Below are 15,171 nucleotides of genomic sequence, written 5' to 3'. Positions count from 1 at the left end.
ACACTGAGAGTTCATTTTACATGGCTTCAGGCTTGTATAAGATCGGAATATTATTTCCTAGTATCTTGGTAAATGGGATTTTGCAGAAATTGCTGTGGAAACAAACTTGAGAAAAAGCCTGGAAATTTGGAATTGGTAAAGTCTACCAAGCATATGTGCAAAGTGTAAGAAATGCAGTCTCCTCAGTGGTCACTTTTGAAACGGATCACATGTTTGTCAAAATTATTTAACCCTGGCGGACTGAATTTAAACAATTTACCCTAACCCACTATAGCCCCTGAGATGTTAGAATCTACATTAAGGGGAAATATTTGGACAGGCTCATGATCAAGTGAGTTGGTAGAGCGTCTGCTTCTGGGAAGTAGATCCATGATCAGTCCTGGGTTGGGTCACACCTAAGATGTTAACAGAGGAAGTTGCAGCTTCCTCACTTGACATTCAGCATTAAGGGGATAGTGCAACGACTGGTTGACCTGTATCAGTATAATGGCTTGGGAGGGGCTGCTTACTTGTCTCCGGCAAGTCGTCTCTGGATACAAGAGCGGTGGAAATCCTTCCTTAACAGGGAGGCACATTACACGTAGGTGCACTCAAAGAACTATGTCGTCGGCATATGGCTGAAAATTAAGTACGATGTTAAACCCTAAGCACTCTCTCTCTCACTCATAATCAAGTGACACGTGACACACAAACTAAATTAGTTCCAGAAGTTCAGTATATTTCTTTAATGCTTAAAAAAGTGTTACTTTTATAACAAAAGTGTAATCCTGTCTTAATGTTCTTTTAGGCAGTTCCTTTTATTTACAGGAAGTGTAATAATTTTTGTTAATAATCAGTGCTGAGTCATAATTGACACCTTTCTCTAGTACCCTCATGGGAAGTCACTGTCGGCACGATCAGGATTTTAATGTCCAGTCTGGCTTTTCCTTCCTTTGTGTAGGTGTTCCAGGGTCTGTTGAGAGCTCACAAAGATTTCCACGACACAAAGCAAGCCATGACCAGGCTCTGGATCCATGAATGCTTCAGGTAACCTTGCTGATAATGTTCAGGTTCATGGCTTACTCAGGTTTGGTATATTTATGTTTCTCTTGCTTTTCATTTCTTTTCAGCTGACATTGAATTCATGCAAGTGACTGTTCATGGGTGGTTGGTCAGTCGATGTTTCATTTTCAAAGTGTTCCCTATGTTGGTTGAAGTTTTACAACATAGAAGTCTTTCATGGTCAAACTACTGAGCAGCTGAAAAATTGCAAAATGCAATAGCTACAAGTACCTTATATTCCTTTACATTGGTATTTCGTTGCATGGAAAATATTTCAGACTTAAAAACTTCTAGAATCCATGAAGATTTCTGCCACCAAATTTTGGCCTACCATTCTGCATGTCTTTTTGGGTGCACCATGTCTTTATGGGCGCACTTTGTAACATAGGAGCTACTTTTGGGCATTCAGAATCATCATGACCATTTTGTCTCGTGCTTTAAAGGGTGTTTTCTGACCGTCTTGTGGATGATCGGGATAGCGAGGCATTTGTGGGCATTCTGACGGACAAACTGGGCACATCATTTGACCAGACCTATCACAACATCTGCCCCAACAAACAACCCCCCATCTTCGGTGAGTTACACGTCTGGAAGTACTTTATTAAATGATCATTCAATGGCTATAATAACCATGTTCAACACCTCACGAGACCACAATAACATAATTTGCCTGATATGCACATACATGCAAGGACTAATTTATAGGTTACTAATTTCTGTTCTCCTCTCATCAAAAGGTGTTCCGAAAGCAGACGGTGTCTTTGAGATGATGATGAAGATAACTAGATTGGAGTTACATGTACATGTAATTCCCAAATCTTTTTTGACTGAGAATAAACACCAAGAAAGGGAAGCTTTACCCAGACAACCATTGCTCTCTTTATACCGGTACCTGACAATAATACTGTAACTGTTTGTGTGTGTGACAGGTGACTACATGGGGCAAGACCTGGTGTATGAAGATATTAACAAGATAGAGGTGCTGAAAACCAGGATGCTGGAATACCTGCAGGAGTACAACAACACCCCTGGCGTGGTGCACATGGACCTCGTCCTCTTCAAGGATGCCATTGAACATGGTAAGATCCATTACCTGTTTGGGGGTGGGTCGTGGAAGGGGCAGAGGATAGTGGAATTTGTTTATGACCTTACAGTTTTCATGACTTAGGGCAAAATGTTTGATAGGGTTTATTGGGATAGCTAATCAGTTAAGCTTACCAAAATTTGATTGTTTACCCTGGGCATACATAATTATTGTTAAATAAGGCCACAACAATTTAAATAATTCATTTGGTGGGCAGAATAAATCTTTTTTGAATGTTGGAGGAGGTTATAAACATTTAAAATGGAAACTGTGGACTATCCCAGCAGTTTTTGCTGTTGAAGACATATTGACATGCTCGGAAAGCCTAGAATCCAGCGAAAACAGACGTTGGATTGTTCATTGGTAGCTTCTTGAAAATAAACTATTATTATGAAATAAGTGCTTGTGTTTACAGTGTCTAAGGTGATCCGTGTGATCCGTCAGCCTCGGGGTAACATGTTGCTGATTGGTATAGGGGGCAGCGGCAGAACCAGCCTGTCCCGCTTAGCCTCCTTCATCTGCGAGTACACGACCTTTCAGGTGGAGATCACCAAGCATTACAGGAAGCAGGAGTTCAGGGATGGTAAGGCCTTCATAGCACAGTCATGCAAAAGTGTGGCTTTTAACTGTGTCCATAAAATACAGGGGAAACATTGTTTGATGTGAAGGGCAGATAAGTTTGGTTGAAAGCAGACCTTGTATTGCAATTACACTGCACAGAATTGGTATTCTTTTTTAATGATGATTGAGAGTGGGTCATGGTCAAGAGGTTGCTTGTCTTCCGATCACTAGGACACACAAGGTAAGGGTTCAATTCCCACCTTGGTCAGGGAATTAATGGATTCTTCCTTTCTCTCTGATTGTGGGTCTTGGAAAATGACCACCATGAAAAATTCTTGAGTATTACTCTAAACAACAATTAAATAAATAAATAAAAAATAGTCTGAGATTGTCACCAGGTCAAGCCAGTCAATCAATCAGTCAATCGTCTACTTTCCTTGTACAGACCTGAAGAAGCTGTATTACCAGGCAGGTGTGGAGAACAAGCCCACAGTGTTCCTGTTTAACGACACCCAGGTTGTAGAGGAAGGCTTCCTGGAGGATATCAACAACATCCTGAGCAGCGGCGAGGTCCCTAACCTCTACAAGAGCGATGAGTTTGAGGAGGTAAGAATTAGATCTCCTCCTCCCTGTACTCACTTCTACCTGTAATCACCAGGTCATTTCCTGCTGTTTGCTGTGAAATTGTGGTCTAAAGTTTTTAAGTTCTTTTCAACCACTATATATACATGAACACTGCTCGCTGTTTTCCGCTGTTGGTAATTTCTGACGTTTCTGTACGTTGTTGTTAACCCAGAAAAAGTTGTCACCTGTCTGTCTCTAATTCTCAGCTTGGCTTCTACTTGTATCAAGGAGGCATATGTAATATTTGACATATTTAAAAATATACATGTTCATATAAGTAAAACTGAAAGAGCTTAATCTGTAATTCTGTAATTTGCTCTTGAACATTTTGAATCTAGGAGCTTTAAATTACTTTTTTTTCATTGGAGTTTAACTTTACTTTTAAGTCGTTTAAGACAACAAGAATCACACATTGTATTGACTAAAGTGTTTTGTTAGAATTTTTGTGTTTTTTGGCTTTTACGATAAAGAGAACTTTAAAAAAATAGAAAAAAAAATCCATATTTGAAATCTGTATGAAATTTGCATACTTTACTTATAGATGGCCTTTTCAGTTAATATCTAGCTTTTGGTGGACAAGTAAAGTGATTCTAATGTTCCAAAATGTCTTTATTGTTGGTTTGCAGAGCACTTCTACTTGTGTGAATGTATACTTGTTCTAATTATCCTCTCCTTCTGATAGCTACATACGAGCTGCCTAATGAAAAAATGCTGTAAGATCTGAAGACGTGTGCTCCTCGAAATACGTCAGACTTACAGTATAACTTAACCTGTTAACCAATACTGTCCACAGTGTTGAATATACATGCAGTCACAAAATGTACAGCATGCTGCAATACAGAGAGAACTGGCATGTACTCACAGTGGAAAACTGTTCGAGAAACTTTCTCCTATATACAATGCTTAGTTTTAGGTGCTGAAGTTGAATTTTAGAAACATTTGTATTCATAAGGTAACATTGATGTGGTGGACAATATTTCAATTGTAATTCAAATTTTGACGTAAATCAGAAATGGCTTAAATTGTGGAATCGTTCGCTGTGCATTTTGGAATGAATAATGGCCTAAATTGTCAAAAAAACAAATGTGAAGCTTTGCTTTTTTTTACTGGATTTTATTAAGAGGGAATCAGTGAAAAGCATGTTTTCTCAGATGTTAAAAAAAAGTGTATTAAGAAATAGGAGAAACTTTCCAGAACCTTGTTTTTCTCACTGTGTTGTCTCCCCTGACTGGCCCTCTCCTGTCTTGTGTGTACACATTGTGACTGAGCCGTCACTTATTCTGTGTGACTGTACAGGTACGTAATGCTCTGAGTGATGAGGCACGCAAAAACGGCATTGACGAATCACCTCAGAGCATCTTCACCTACCTGATAGAGCGTGTGCGAGCAAACCTCCACGTGGTGCTGTGCATGAGTCCTGTAGGCGAACCCTTCAGGTGAGTTCCTGAAAATAAATGTTTTAATAAAACCGAAGCATGAAATCAAGCATCACCTTGTGTCATTTGTTTGAGTTGCCACAGTACTCTGTGTTTTTTGAGGGGCATGAGTGTAAATGGAAATATCATGTGAGTTCATTATTAGCTTATTGGGTCTGACAGCAACCTGTGGATGGTCGTGGTTTTCCCCAGCCCGGTTTCCTCCCACCATAAGGCTGGTCACCGTCATGTAAGTGAAATATTCTTGAGTACGGCGTAAAAAAACCAATCAGATACATAAATAACAATATTAGCCTTTTGCTTATACTACGAGTGGTGTGGTATGTCTGGTGTCTTTTTCTTGGCATTCAATGGAGGCAGCACTAAATTGAAAAGGCATGCAAGTTTTTTGTTGCATGTTTAACGCAATTATCATCAGGAGCAGAGAAATACATCAATGTATATTGAATTTCCGACACTGAAGTAACTATTAAGTATGTGCTCATGATGATGGCAGTTGCTTACAAAACACTGACTGGGTTGAAAATTAAAAATCGTACGTTATGGTAGTACGGTCTTGTGTGCTGATGTGAATGGTCAATCATTGCATGGAAGAGAACTTGAACAGATCCCATTGGGAGTCATTCCCATTAGGAACATTGTATCTCAGTTGGTAGAGTGTTGAGGATAGACACCCCGTGTCATGAGGTCTAGTCTCATTCAAGCCATTATTTTCACCTGTCTCTTGAGAGTTATTTCAAAGTCGGAAATTCATTATATTTTTGCTACTTTTCTGATGAAAACAATTTGACACAGCTGTGATTTTTAAGGTGATTTAGGTGCACAATCATAACCAGTACTTTTGCAGAATACGCCTCCAATTGTCCCTTAAATTCTTTTTAGTAGAATACTAGAATATTGTTGAAATGTTTTCAACATCTTTGGATAAGTCCTGGAGAGTACTAGCCTGTATTTCAAAAGTTGTCATCTGTCTGTCTCTGATTCTCAGCTTGGCTTCTACATGCTCTTAGGAGGCATTGATAATATTTGACATATTTTACTGGCGAGCCGACACTAAAAAATCCAAAAATGGATTGAAAATGAAACTGGAAATACATCTTTTTGTATTGTCTTATTCTGTTATTTGTATGATTTACCTGTTGTTGTTGTTTTCTGATTTTTATTTTGGTGATTTAGGATAATGTGAATATGCCTTTATCCCCACCAAAATTGCAGGGGCGTTCACATCTTCCACAAATTTGATTATATAATACCACATTTTAAACTGGATTGACTTCAGTGCTGAAAATAACAATGTGTTCTGATTTTGTTTTGGTAGAAACCGTATCCGTATGTACCCAGCATTTGTGAACTGCACCACTATAGACTGGTTTACAGAGTGGCCGCTGGACGCTCTTCTGGAGGTTGCTGACAAATACCTGGCTGATGTCACATTTGGTGGAGAGGAACAGGTGAGCAGGCCAGAGTTCAAATCCAGCTTTGTCTAATTTGTCCTGACCTGTTCTTGAGAAACCATTGTATGATTTTCATGGTGTGGACTACTTTCCTTCCTGTTTAATCTTCTCAACCTTAGTATGAGTGAATTAGATAGTACATATTTATAATTTAATCTTCCAAATTTTATGTTACTTGTAATTAGATAGTACCCTTCCTATCTGGTTCCTGACTGGTTAGCTGTATTGATGTTAATTCTTGATCCATCGATCAGCATTTATTTGGATCTGTTATGTAAATAGCAAAGGAGAATATTACAGGATAATACCCATACCAGTTAAGCATATTTAAACAGTAATATTTGTAACATGTCTCTGCATTGGGTTTGTGTGAAAAGTCATCTATTTTATGTCCAAGATAAAATGTACCCTAAATGACATAAAATATCTCCCACAAAAGTGCTTATTTAGAGGCAAATAGATGTCACAAAATATTATTTTTAGTGCTGGAACTTTTCAGTGGAATATCATGTTCCAGACAAACCTCAAAGCACCTTTCTAAAATCAAATAGAAGTCTCAAAATCCAGAAAATGGGCAAATTAGTGTTGGACAAAATTTATGGTCATTTACAGTAGATACTGTTCTATACACAGTCACATGTGGATTTAATAATAATAATAACTGAGTCTGAAGGCATTTTTTTCATTATAAAGTAGAAATGTTTAACATTACAAGTGTGTCTTGTGCTGTTAGTGAATTTCTGTTTTCATTTCCCACAGGACAAAGTCAAGCCAAGTCTGGCTAAGATTTTTGCAATCATGCACAAGTCTGTTGTGGATTTCTCCCAGAGGATGCTTCTAGAGATGAGACGACATAACTATGTTACTCCCACAAACTATCTGGAGCTCGTCACAGGCTATAAAAAGTAAACGTGTTGATCATTACACATCTTCCTCATTACTGATGTTGGGGAACAAATCTGTCTACCGTGTTATAAGAGAAACACATTGTATGAAGTCTGTTATCTTGTGACAACCTGTAACACATTTACTATAGGGACAAACATAGTGTGATCTTAGATGTTAACCGGAAGCCAAATCAGCACAATATCATGGCTCCATTGAACTTGTGGAATGATGTGTTTTTATTTTGTATCACATGTATTATAAGATGAACAGTGAAAAAAATTGAGCAGCTGAAGGAATGAGGTGTCATTTGTATGGTGAGACAGGTGATTGGTAAATTAATGTCAACAAATGTTGTCTAACATTTTTCACAAGTCACATGGTACAATTTGACTGTTTTTACCTTCAGTGTCAAAAAAGTTCGAACTGGAAACTCGCACTATGCTCAGTGTTCATTGTAATTGTGTGAACAAAGGAATGTTCTTTAGTGATAATTATTTCTCCAGAAAAAATCCATTCTGTGGTAACTAGAATTATGCTTGTCCTAGACCTGTTCACATATCACTACACCTTTCTTAATTGCTCTGTACTCACTGGTTTGCAGACTGTTGAATGCCAAGAAGAAGGAGCTTGGAGACGCAGCCAACAAGCTGAAGAACGGCCTGAGTAAGATCGATGACACGCGGGAGAAGGTGGAGAAGATGTCTGTGGAACTGGAGGACGCTAAAGGCAAGGTGGCTCAGTTCCAGAAGCAGTGTGAAGAGTACCTGGTGGTGATCGTACAGCAGAAGAGAGAGGCAGATGAACAACAGAAGGTGAGCACACACTGCCCAGCAAATGCTGCGTGTTGCCTGAAGCATGTAGGAGTTCCGTGGCCGAGGTGGCGCAATGACCCAGCAGCGTCTTACCAGTGTGCTCGCTATCAGTTCAAGTCCAGCTCATGCTGGTCTCCTCTTCGGCCGTAGGCCGTGGGAAGGTCTTGCAGCAACCTGCGGATAGTCATGGGTTTCCCATGGACCCTCCCACGATAATGTCGTTGTATAAGTGAAATATTCTTGAGTACAACAAATAAATAAATAAATAATAACCTGAAGTATGGCACATGTATGTAAAAACGCAATGGAAAAGGAAAAGATATTGCTCCCCTGCAACCCCCCCCCCCCCCACCACCACCACCCCTTCTTTCCCTGATGTATGGGACCTGAAAAACCTTAATAAACCTTGAAAGTAGAAATAAAGTGCACGACCAGGGTGTAAGTCTCAGTTCTTAGGTGTTTTAATTGAGAAATTCAGTGATGTAGACCTTGAATAGTTGGCAAATTATCCTTGTAACTCCTTGAATGCTGGGTAAGGATAACTGTAAGAGCCATGTGAGTTTGCATGATGTCCATGTACCTAGTTCTTCAACCTTTTCAATCGCATCTGCAACCAATATTTTGAAACTTTCTGAGAGAACTATGGAGTGCGGAGAAATAATTCGCAGAGTTTTTTGAGAAAAAAACTCATACAAACTACTCATTTTAGCATCATTTTCATAATAATTGTATGCATAAATTCCACTGAAAAAAACTGCTTTTGTGGCTGGTATCTGCCTGTCTTTCCATGCATGTATATATGTACCTGTACGAGGCATTTGATGACTAACTTTGGGTAAACATTTACACTATAGTCAGATGATAGCACAGTTTTCTCTTGTTGTTGTTTTGTAGTCGGTTGCTCAGAAGAGGGAAAGGATATCAGAGGAGGAGAGCAAATGTCAGCACATGGCTGATCTGGCTCAGTCTGACCTTAATGAGGCTCTGCCCGCCCTAGAGGAGGCCGTGAAGGTATTAAGCTCTCATGACCACTCACAATTGCAGTCTGTGTTAGTAGTCAAGTGCAGGCCAAATGTCAGCAATAGCAGGCCAAGCATCAACAATAGTGGGCCAAACATCAGCAGTACCAGGCCAAACTACGTCAGCAATGGCAGGCCAAACATCAGCAATAGCAGGCCATCTCATAAATGGCTTAGTACTAATTTTCTGTTGAAATTGGCTCACATTTTGTGGTTGTACATATGTGTTCAAAGTTTTCTTGGATTTGCATGTACATTGGAAACGAAGGTATATATAGCTTACAGTGCAATATAGTAGTTTTTTTTAAATCAAATTAGCAAGCAATTCTTCATTTTAATTGTGAAAATGGTACAACAATGAAAAAAGTCCAAGATTTTCTGATTGAAGCCTTGCCATGGACATAAGATTTGACACTCCAACTACAACAACAACATGATGTCACTGTGTACTCATATAGTGCATATTACCATGTGACATGCTTATCTAATATCTGCAAGTTAATACCTCAGAAAGGTCATCTACACATTCATTCAGTTTTACTGAAAGGTATTCAGGGTGGAACATTGATAATTGTGAGAAAGTTGGTTATTTTTGATAAGTTTGCAGAATTATTTGTAGATGTTGTCTTGTATTATGGTGTTTTTGATGCGAATTCCAAATTTTGGTGTAATCTATGATCAGGCTTTGGAATCACTGAACAAGAAGGACATGACAGAGATCCGGTCGTACGGCCGTCCCCCAGCCCTGGTAGAGAAGGTCATGGACGCTGTGATGATCCTGAGGGGCAACGAGCCCACCTGGGCAGAGGCCAAGAGACAGCTAGGTGAGGGGTGGGGTCTTTAGCGTGACCCAGACTATGAGCACACGTAGCTTACGTCACTACACATTTATGAATGATCACACTAATGTGCTGTGGTTCCAACACAAGTCTTTCTTTAAGGTATAGCTGTATATATAGAGCAAAGTTCTGAAATTTTCTGAGGAAAAATATGTAATTATCACATTGTCTCTCAAGGAATTTTTCAGTGAAAAAATTCTTGAAAAATTAAACAAACCCAGCTCCAAAAGGAGCGCCTCTGAAGTATCTGTGAAGTGTTTCTGAAGCCCTGTGTGAAGACCTAATCAAGTACCTGTGAAGTTCCCACTTCAACAGCACCTCAGTAGGAGCATTTTTGAAGCCCCCCCCCCCCCAAACCTCACCTCACTGTGATAGAGGGAAGTGCCCCAGAAGCGCCTCCAAAACATGCTAATGGTGCTTCTAGGGCGCTTCACAAAGTGCCTTAGGAGCGCCATCAAACTAACATTATGCAGCGCACAAGAAACCCCTCTGGAGCACCCTGGAAGCCTGTCTGGAGCAGACAAGAACCCCATGTGGAGCACACATAAGCGCCTGTGGAGTAGTGTGTTGCTTCTGAATTTCCATTTCTTTCACTACCACTTTTGTCTTCAAGTTCTGGAACCTTTTGGTCAGATTTTTTTTCAAATATGGCAGAAGTCACCATCATGAAATGTGCATGTTTCAAACCCATGTTAAGTGATTGGTTGATAACAGAGATGTTGCTCCGTGATGCTATTCTATCGCATGCATATTCACACTGCCCATGTCCAGGTAGTGGGCCCCAAGATTTTAAAGGGAGTATGGTTTTCTTCATTTTAAGATTATCAGGTTTGTTCACATTTCAGGGACAAGTGGTACAGTGAAATGTTATATATATGTGCTGTTAGTATAATTGTTTAAATGATTTTGTCATAGAAATCAGCTCTATTCTAGGGATCAGTTTAGGGCTACACCTTTTGCACTTAAAAGACTGCCCAAGTTTGTCATGTTTGTAGACTGTTTATGAAGCCCCTTCTGCTAGGTTGCTTAGCAGTAAAAGTTTGTGAAGTGCCTTTGAAGTTCTCCCCCTGCAGGCTGAATGGAAGTAGAAAAATTGTCTAAGTTTGGAAAGTGCCTCTGGAGCATCCCATACTGTGCTGTATGGGTGCTGAAAAATTGTTCAAGTTTGTTAAGCGCCTCAGAATGCTTCAGGAGGAGTGCTCTAAGCCCGTTGGAAGCGCCTCTGAAGCCCCTGTGGTGCACATCTGAAGCAGGGGACTTCAGCTGGAGCAGGTACCTCTTTTCTGGTGGGGAAACAGTTTTTGATGTAATTTTTTTCTGGAGTATGCTGTTCAAGGTGAACATCAAGGCTTTCAAATTTTGTGAAAATTGTAATCTACACTCTTCTCCTATTATTGTATGTTAAGATTGTAAATTTTTTCTGTGTGAAAATAATTCATTAAGTATTTTTAAGATAAGTATTTATAGTGGTCTAATATATATATATATATATATGTCCCATGGCAACAAACCATTTCATTTAGAGTAAATTATAGACTGTCCACATATGTGTGTTCATACCTGTTTAGACATTCTGTGATTCTGCAGCCTTGTTGCATGTGTGTAAGGTGTTTATTCAAGCAGATTTTGAAGGCATTATTCTGTGTAGACTGATGAATTATACTTTTTGTGAAGCCCTGAAAATGGCCAATCCAACCAATGTAGTTTTGTCTTCAAAATCAAGTGTGCATAAATTGCACTGAAAGTTGCGAAAATATGTGAAAATGTTGAGGAATTATGGTACTGCAGGTGTAAAGTTCATACATTCATACAAAAGGTTGAGGTATTACGGTACCAAAGGTGTAAAGTTCATACACACATACAATAGGTTGAGGAATTATGGTACTAAAGGTGTAATGTTCATACACACATCCAAAAGAACAGAAAACTGTAGCTATCATGGTCATACATTTCCATGTGTTTTGAAAAGTTCACCTGCATGTATACACTGGCAATCAGTCAATTAATCACTCTAATAAACTTTTGATGTCTTTGCGCAGGTGACCAAAACTTCATCAAGCAGCTGATGAACTTTGACAAGGACAACATCTCAGACCGAGTGCTCAAGAAGATTGGTCAGTACTGTGCCCAGTCTGACTTCCAGCCCGAGATCATCGGCCGTGTTTCCCTGGCCGCTAAGTCGCTCTGCATGTGGGTGAGAGCCATGGAGGTGTACGGGAGGATCTACAGGGTTGTGGAGCCTAAGAGACAGAGGCTGAACGCAGCCACGAGTCAGCTCAAGGAGAAGCAGGACGCCCTCAATGAGGCCAAGGCCAAGCTGGCTGAGGTCAGTCACACACAACACCAGTAACCTGTCCGTAACTCTCAATCATTTCTGTGGTTAATTTATGAAGGCATTATGCGGTGGGAAGACCAGGGTTAAACCAAGTCTAACTGTCAGTCCGTCACAAACACTCTTTTGTTATTAAAGGTAAAACAGTCCAACTGTATCACAGGTGACTTGTGTAAAATGTTAGGCAAACTTTGCTGACATTCATGTACACATCTTTCATTTAGCTCCACATTTTTCTTGCTTTTGTTCATCTTATAGTAAATGTTAGAAGAAAAAAAACTGAAAAAAAACATGATCACAGTTCTGTACGTATCTGTATTCATCACATGAAATGGAATCGTGGTATGTAACTTTACCATGGTAACATGCATATCAAGATTGAGTTAGTGTAATAACTCTTTGATTTTCTACAAGATGATGGATGTTCTGAAGGAGTTTTCCAGACTTTGTGATGGTTCATCATATTGAATGAAAACTTGGTGTTAAAACTGATCATTTGAATTGTTCATCGATTAGCATGCTGGTTGATAAACTCATTCACTGAATGACATCATGATGATTTATCAGGTCGAGGCAAAGATGACTGAGCTGAAAGTTCAGTACGATGAGAAACTGGCTCAGAAGGAGGACCTGAAGAAGAAAGCTGAACACACGGAAATGATGCTGACGAGAGCGAGGAAGCTCGTGTCCGGTCTGGCAGGGGAAAGAGTTCGCTGGGAGGAAACTGTCCAGGTATGAAATCAAATGTACAGCCTATCAAGTTTGTCTTACCAGTTACGTTCTTTTAATTGTTAGTTATTTTTCCACCAGAAATTGTCTCTTAGCTAATTCTTCTATTTCTGGGGAGAGATTTTACTATTGTTGAAAGTAGAATGTTGCATTTCTCCACCAGCCTTTTGGAAAAGTAAAGATATGAGTATGTTAGTTATTAGATGGTCTAATCATGGGGGAAAAATAAACTCTATATTACTGCTAAAATTACATATATATTGGCTAAAATTAACTGACCAGATGTCTTAAAAATTAGAAGAAAGAGGGTATTATAAGTTTTATATATATTTTTTATCTATTTGAGTGGCACAGGAAAAATGTTAATTTGAGAACGAGAATCATCTATCTGTAATTAAGAAGGACATTTGGTAGAAATCTCCACACACTTTCCACCAGTCATGACAGTACAGACTGAAGCGATAAGCCACCTCATGTCAACAAGAATGAAACAAATCTTGCACAGAACATTATATACACATATATCAGTCCCCAGTGTAGAAAAAAAAGTGCGTCTTACTTTGTTTGATCACTTACCCTAATCCTTCTAAGCTTTTGAACAGATATTAGTAGTGTTGAAAGTAGAATATTACATTTCTTTACCAGCCTATTGGAAAATTAAAGATACGAATGCATTGTTCATTAGATGGTCTAACCATGTGAGCATTCCTGCTAGAATTACATATACAGTGTATATTGGCTAAAATGAGCAGACCAGTTGTCTTAAAAATGAGAAGAAGCAGGTGTACATGTGTATCATATGTGTAGGAGAAAATTTGCTGATAAAATGATGTATACTTGTGACTCAGAAAAGTTAAATAAATTTCCATCATAAGCAATAATACTATTTGAAATGTTGATTTCATCATGCGCTGAGGAAATCCTAATATTTCAGTTTCATAGAAATAATGAATTACTGCAATTTCTTCACAGGGACCTGGAGGAGAGGATGGGATACCTGGTGGGTGATTGTTTGATCGCCGCAGCTTTCCTTTCCTACATGGGACCCTTCCTGTCCAACTACAGGGATGAAATTGTGCAGCACAGGTGGATGAAAGAGGTGAGCTTAACTCCAGACGAAAATGACTCAAAACAAACACTAAAATCAGCTCATCTAAACTAAAATGCTTATGTCTGGTAGAAGGTAAAAGCCTGGAGAACTGTTTTTCAATAAACATGATCAAACAACTTGCGCTGTTATCAATATCTAGGGTGCCCAGGGTATGAAAATACATTAATTGGTTACTGTATTACTGATACTTGCAAATGCTGTAGATATTTTCGGTAAAATTACGACCCTTTATCAAAATCATGCCTTTTTCATCACCAGACATAAATTTATTCAGTTGTTCCATATAGAATGAAAATATTCTTCGCCAAATAAACAATCACATGCAATTTTCCTGTGTGGCAGGTTCGTGCACTGGGTGTTCCGTGTGCACCAAACTTCAATTTCTGTGAGTTCATGGCTAAGCCCACTCAGGTGCGAGACTGGAACATCCAGGGTCTGCCCAGTGACAGCTTTTCCACAGAGAACGGCGTGATCGTCACCACTGGTAACCGCTGGCCACTGATGATTGACCCTCAGGGGCAAGCCATTAAGTGGATCAAGAACATGGAGTATACCAAGGTAAGTGTTGTACTTGTGAAGGATTAGTCTTTGTGGACATATCCTAAAAGACCGTAAATTTCGGCCGTGACTAAGTTTCTGAGAGTTTCTCTAACCGTTGTTTCTGATTCTGAGAGCTCTATTAATTTTAGAAAGGTGTTTTGAGGTTTGCTTGGAACATGGGATGATATTCTACTGGAAAATTTAAGTTTCAGCACCAAAAAAATAATGTTTTGTGCCATTTATTTGCCCCTAAAATGCACTTTAGTGGGCGAAATTTTAGGTCATTTATGAATTGGGTATGGCATTGACAGGGCCTGAAGGTGATAGATCTGCAGCGGTCTGTCTGTGTCTCTAACCGTTGTTTGTCTTGTTGACAGAGCCTGAAGGTGATAGGTCTGCAGCAGTCTGTCTGTGTCTCTAACCGTTGTTTGTCTTGTTGACAGGGCCTGAAGGTGATAGATCTGCAGCAGTCCTGTCTGTGTCTCTAACCATTGTTTGTCTTGTTGACAGAGCCTGAAGGTGATAGGTCTGCAGCAGTCTGTCTGTGTCTCTAACCGTTGTTTGTCTTGTTGACAGGGCCTGAAGGTGATAGATCTTCAGCGGTCAGACTATGTCTCTAACGGTTGGTTGTCTTGTTGACAGGGTCTGAAGGTGATAGATCTGCAGCAGTCTGTCTGTGTCTCTAACCATTGTTTGTCTTG

General features: G+C 39.5%; 1 protein-coding gene across 1 annotated transcript; it reads left to right on the top strand.

Annotated features, from left to right (window-relative positions):
- Positions 1-940: 940 nt before the first annotated feature.
- Positions 941-14,958, top strand: LOC135481709 (dynein axonemal heavy chain 2-like; the record flags this gene model as incomplete). The annotated part of the gene is made up of 16 exons (XM_064761376.1): positions 941-1,026; positions 1,485-1,615; positions 1,971-2,120; positions 2,541-2,708; positions 3,132-3,292; positions 4,607-4,746; positions 6,065-6,197; positions 6,960-7,105; positions 7,690-7,900; positions 8,795-8,911; positions 9,602-9,743; positions 11,798-12,084; positions 12,658-12,823; positions 13,794-13,918; positions 14,273-14,488; positions 14,914-14,958. Coding segments are annotated over 16 exons (2,424 nt in total), but the record flags the coding sequence as incomplete, so codon positions are not given.
- Positions 14,959-15,171: the final 213 nt, after the last annotated feature.

The sequence above is a fragment of the Liolophura sinensis genome, unplaced genomic scaffold, assembly GCF_032854445.1.
Source record: "Liolophura sinensis isolate JHLJ2023 unplaced genomic scaffold, CUHK_Ljap_v2 scaffold_618, whole genome shotgun sequence".
Classification (NCBI taxonomy): Eukaryota; Metazoa; Mollusca; class Polyplacophora; order Chitonida; family Chitonidae; genus Liolophura; species Liolophura sinensis.
This window is presented reverse-complemented; position numbering and strand designations above follow the sequence as displayed.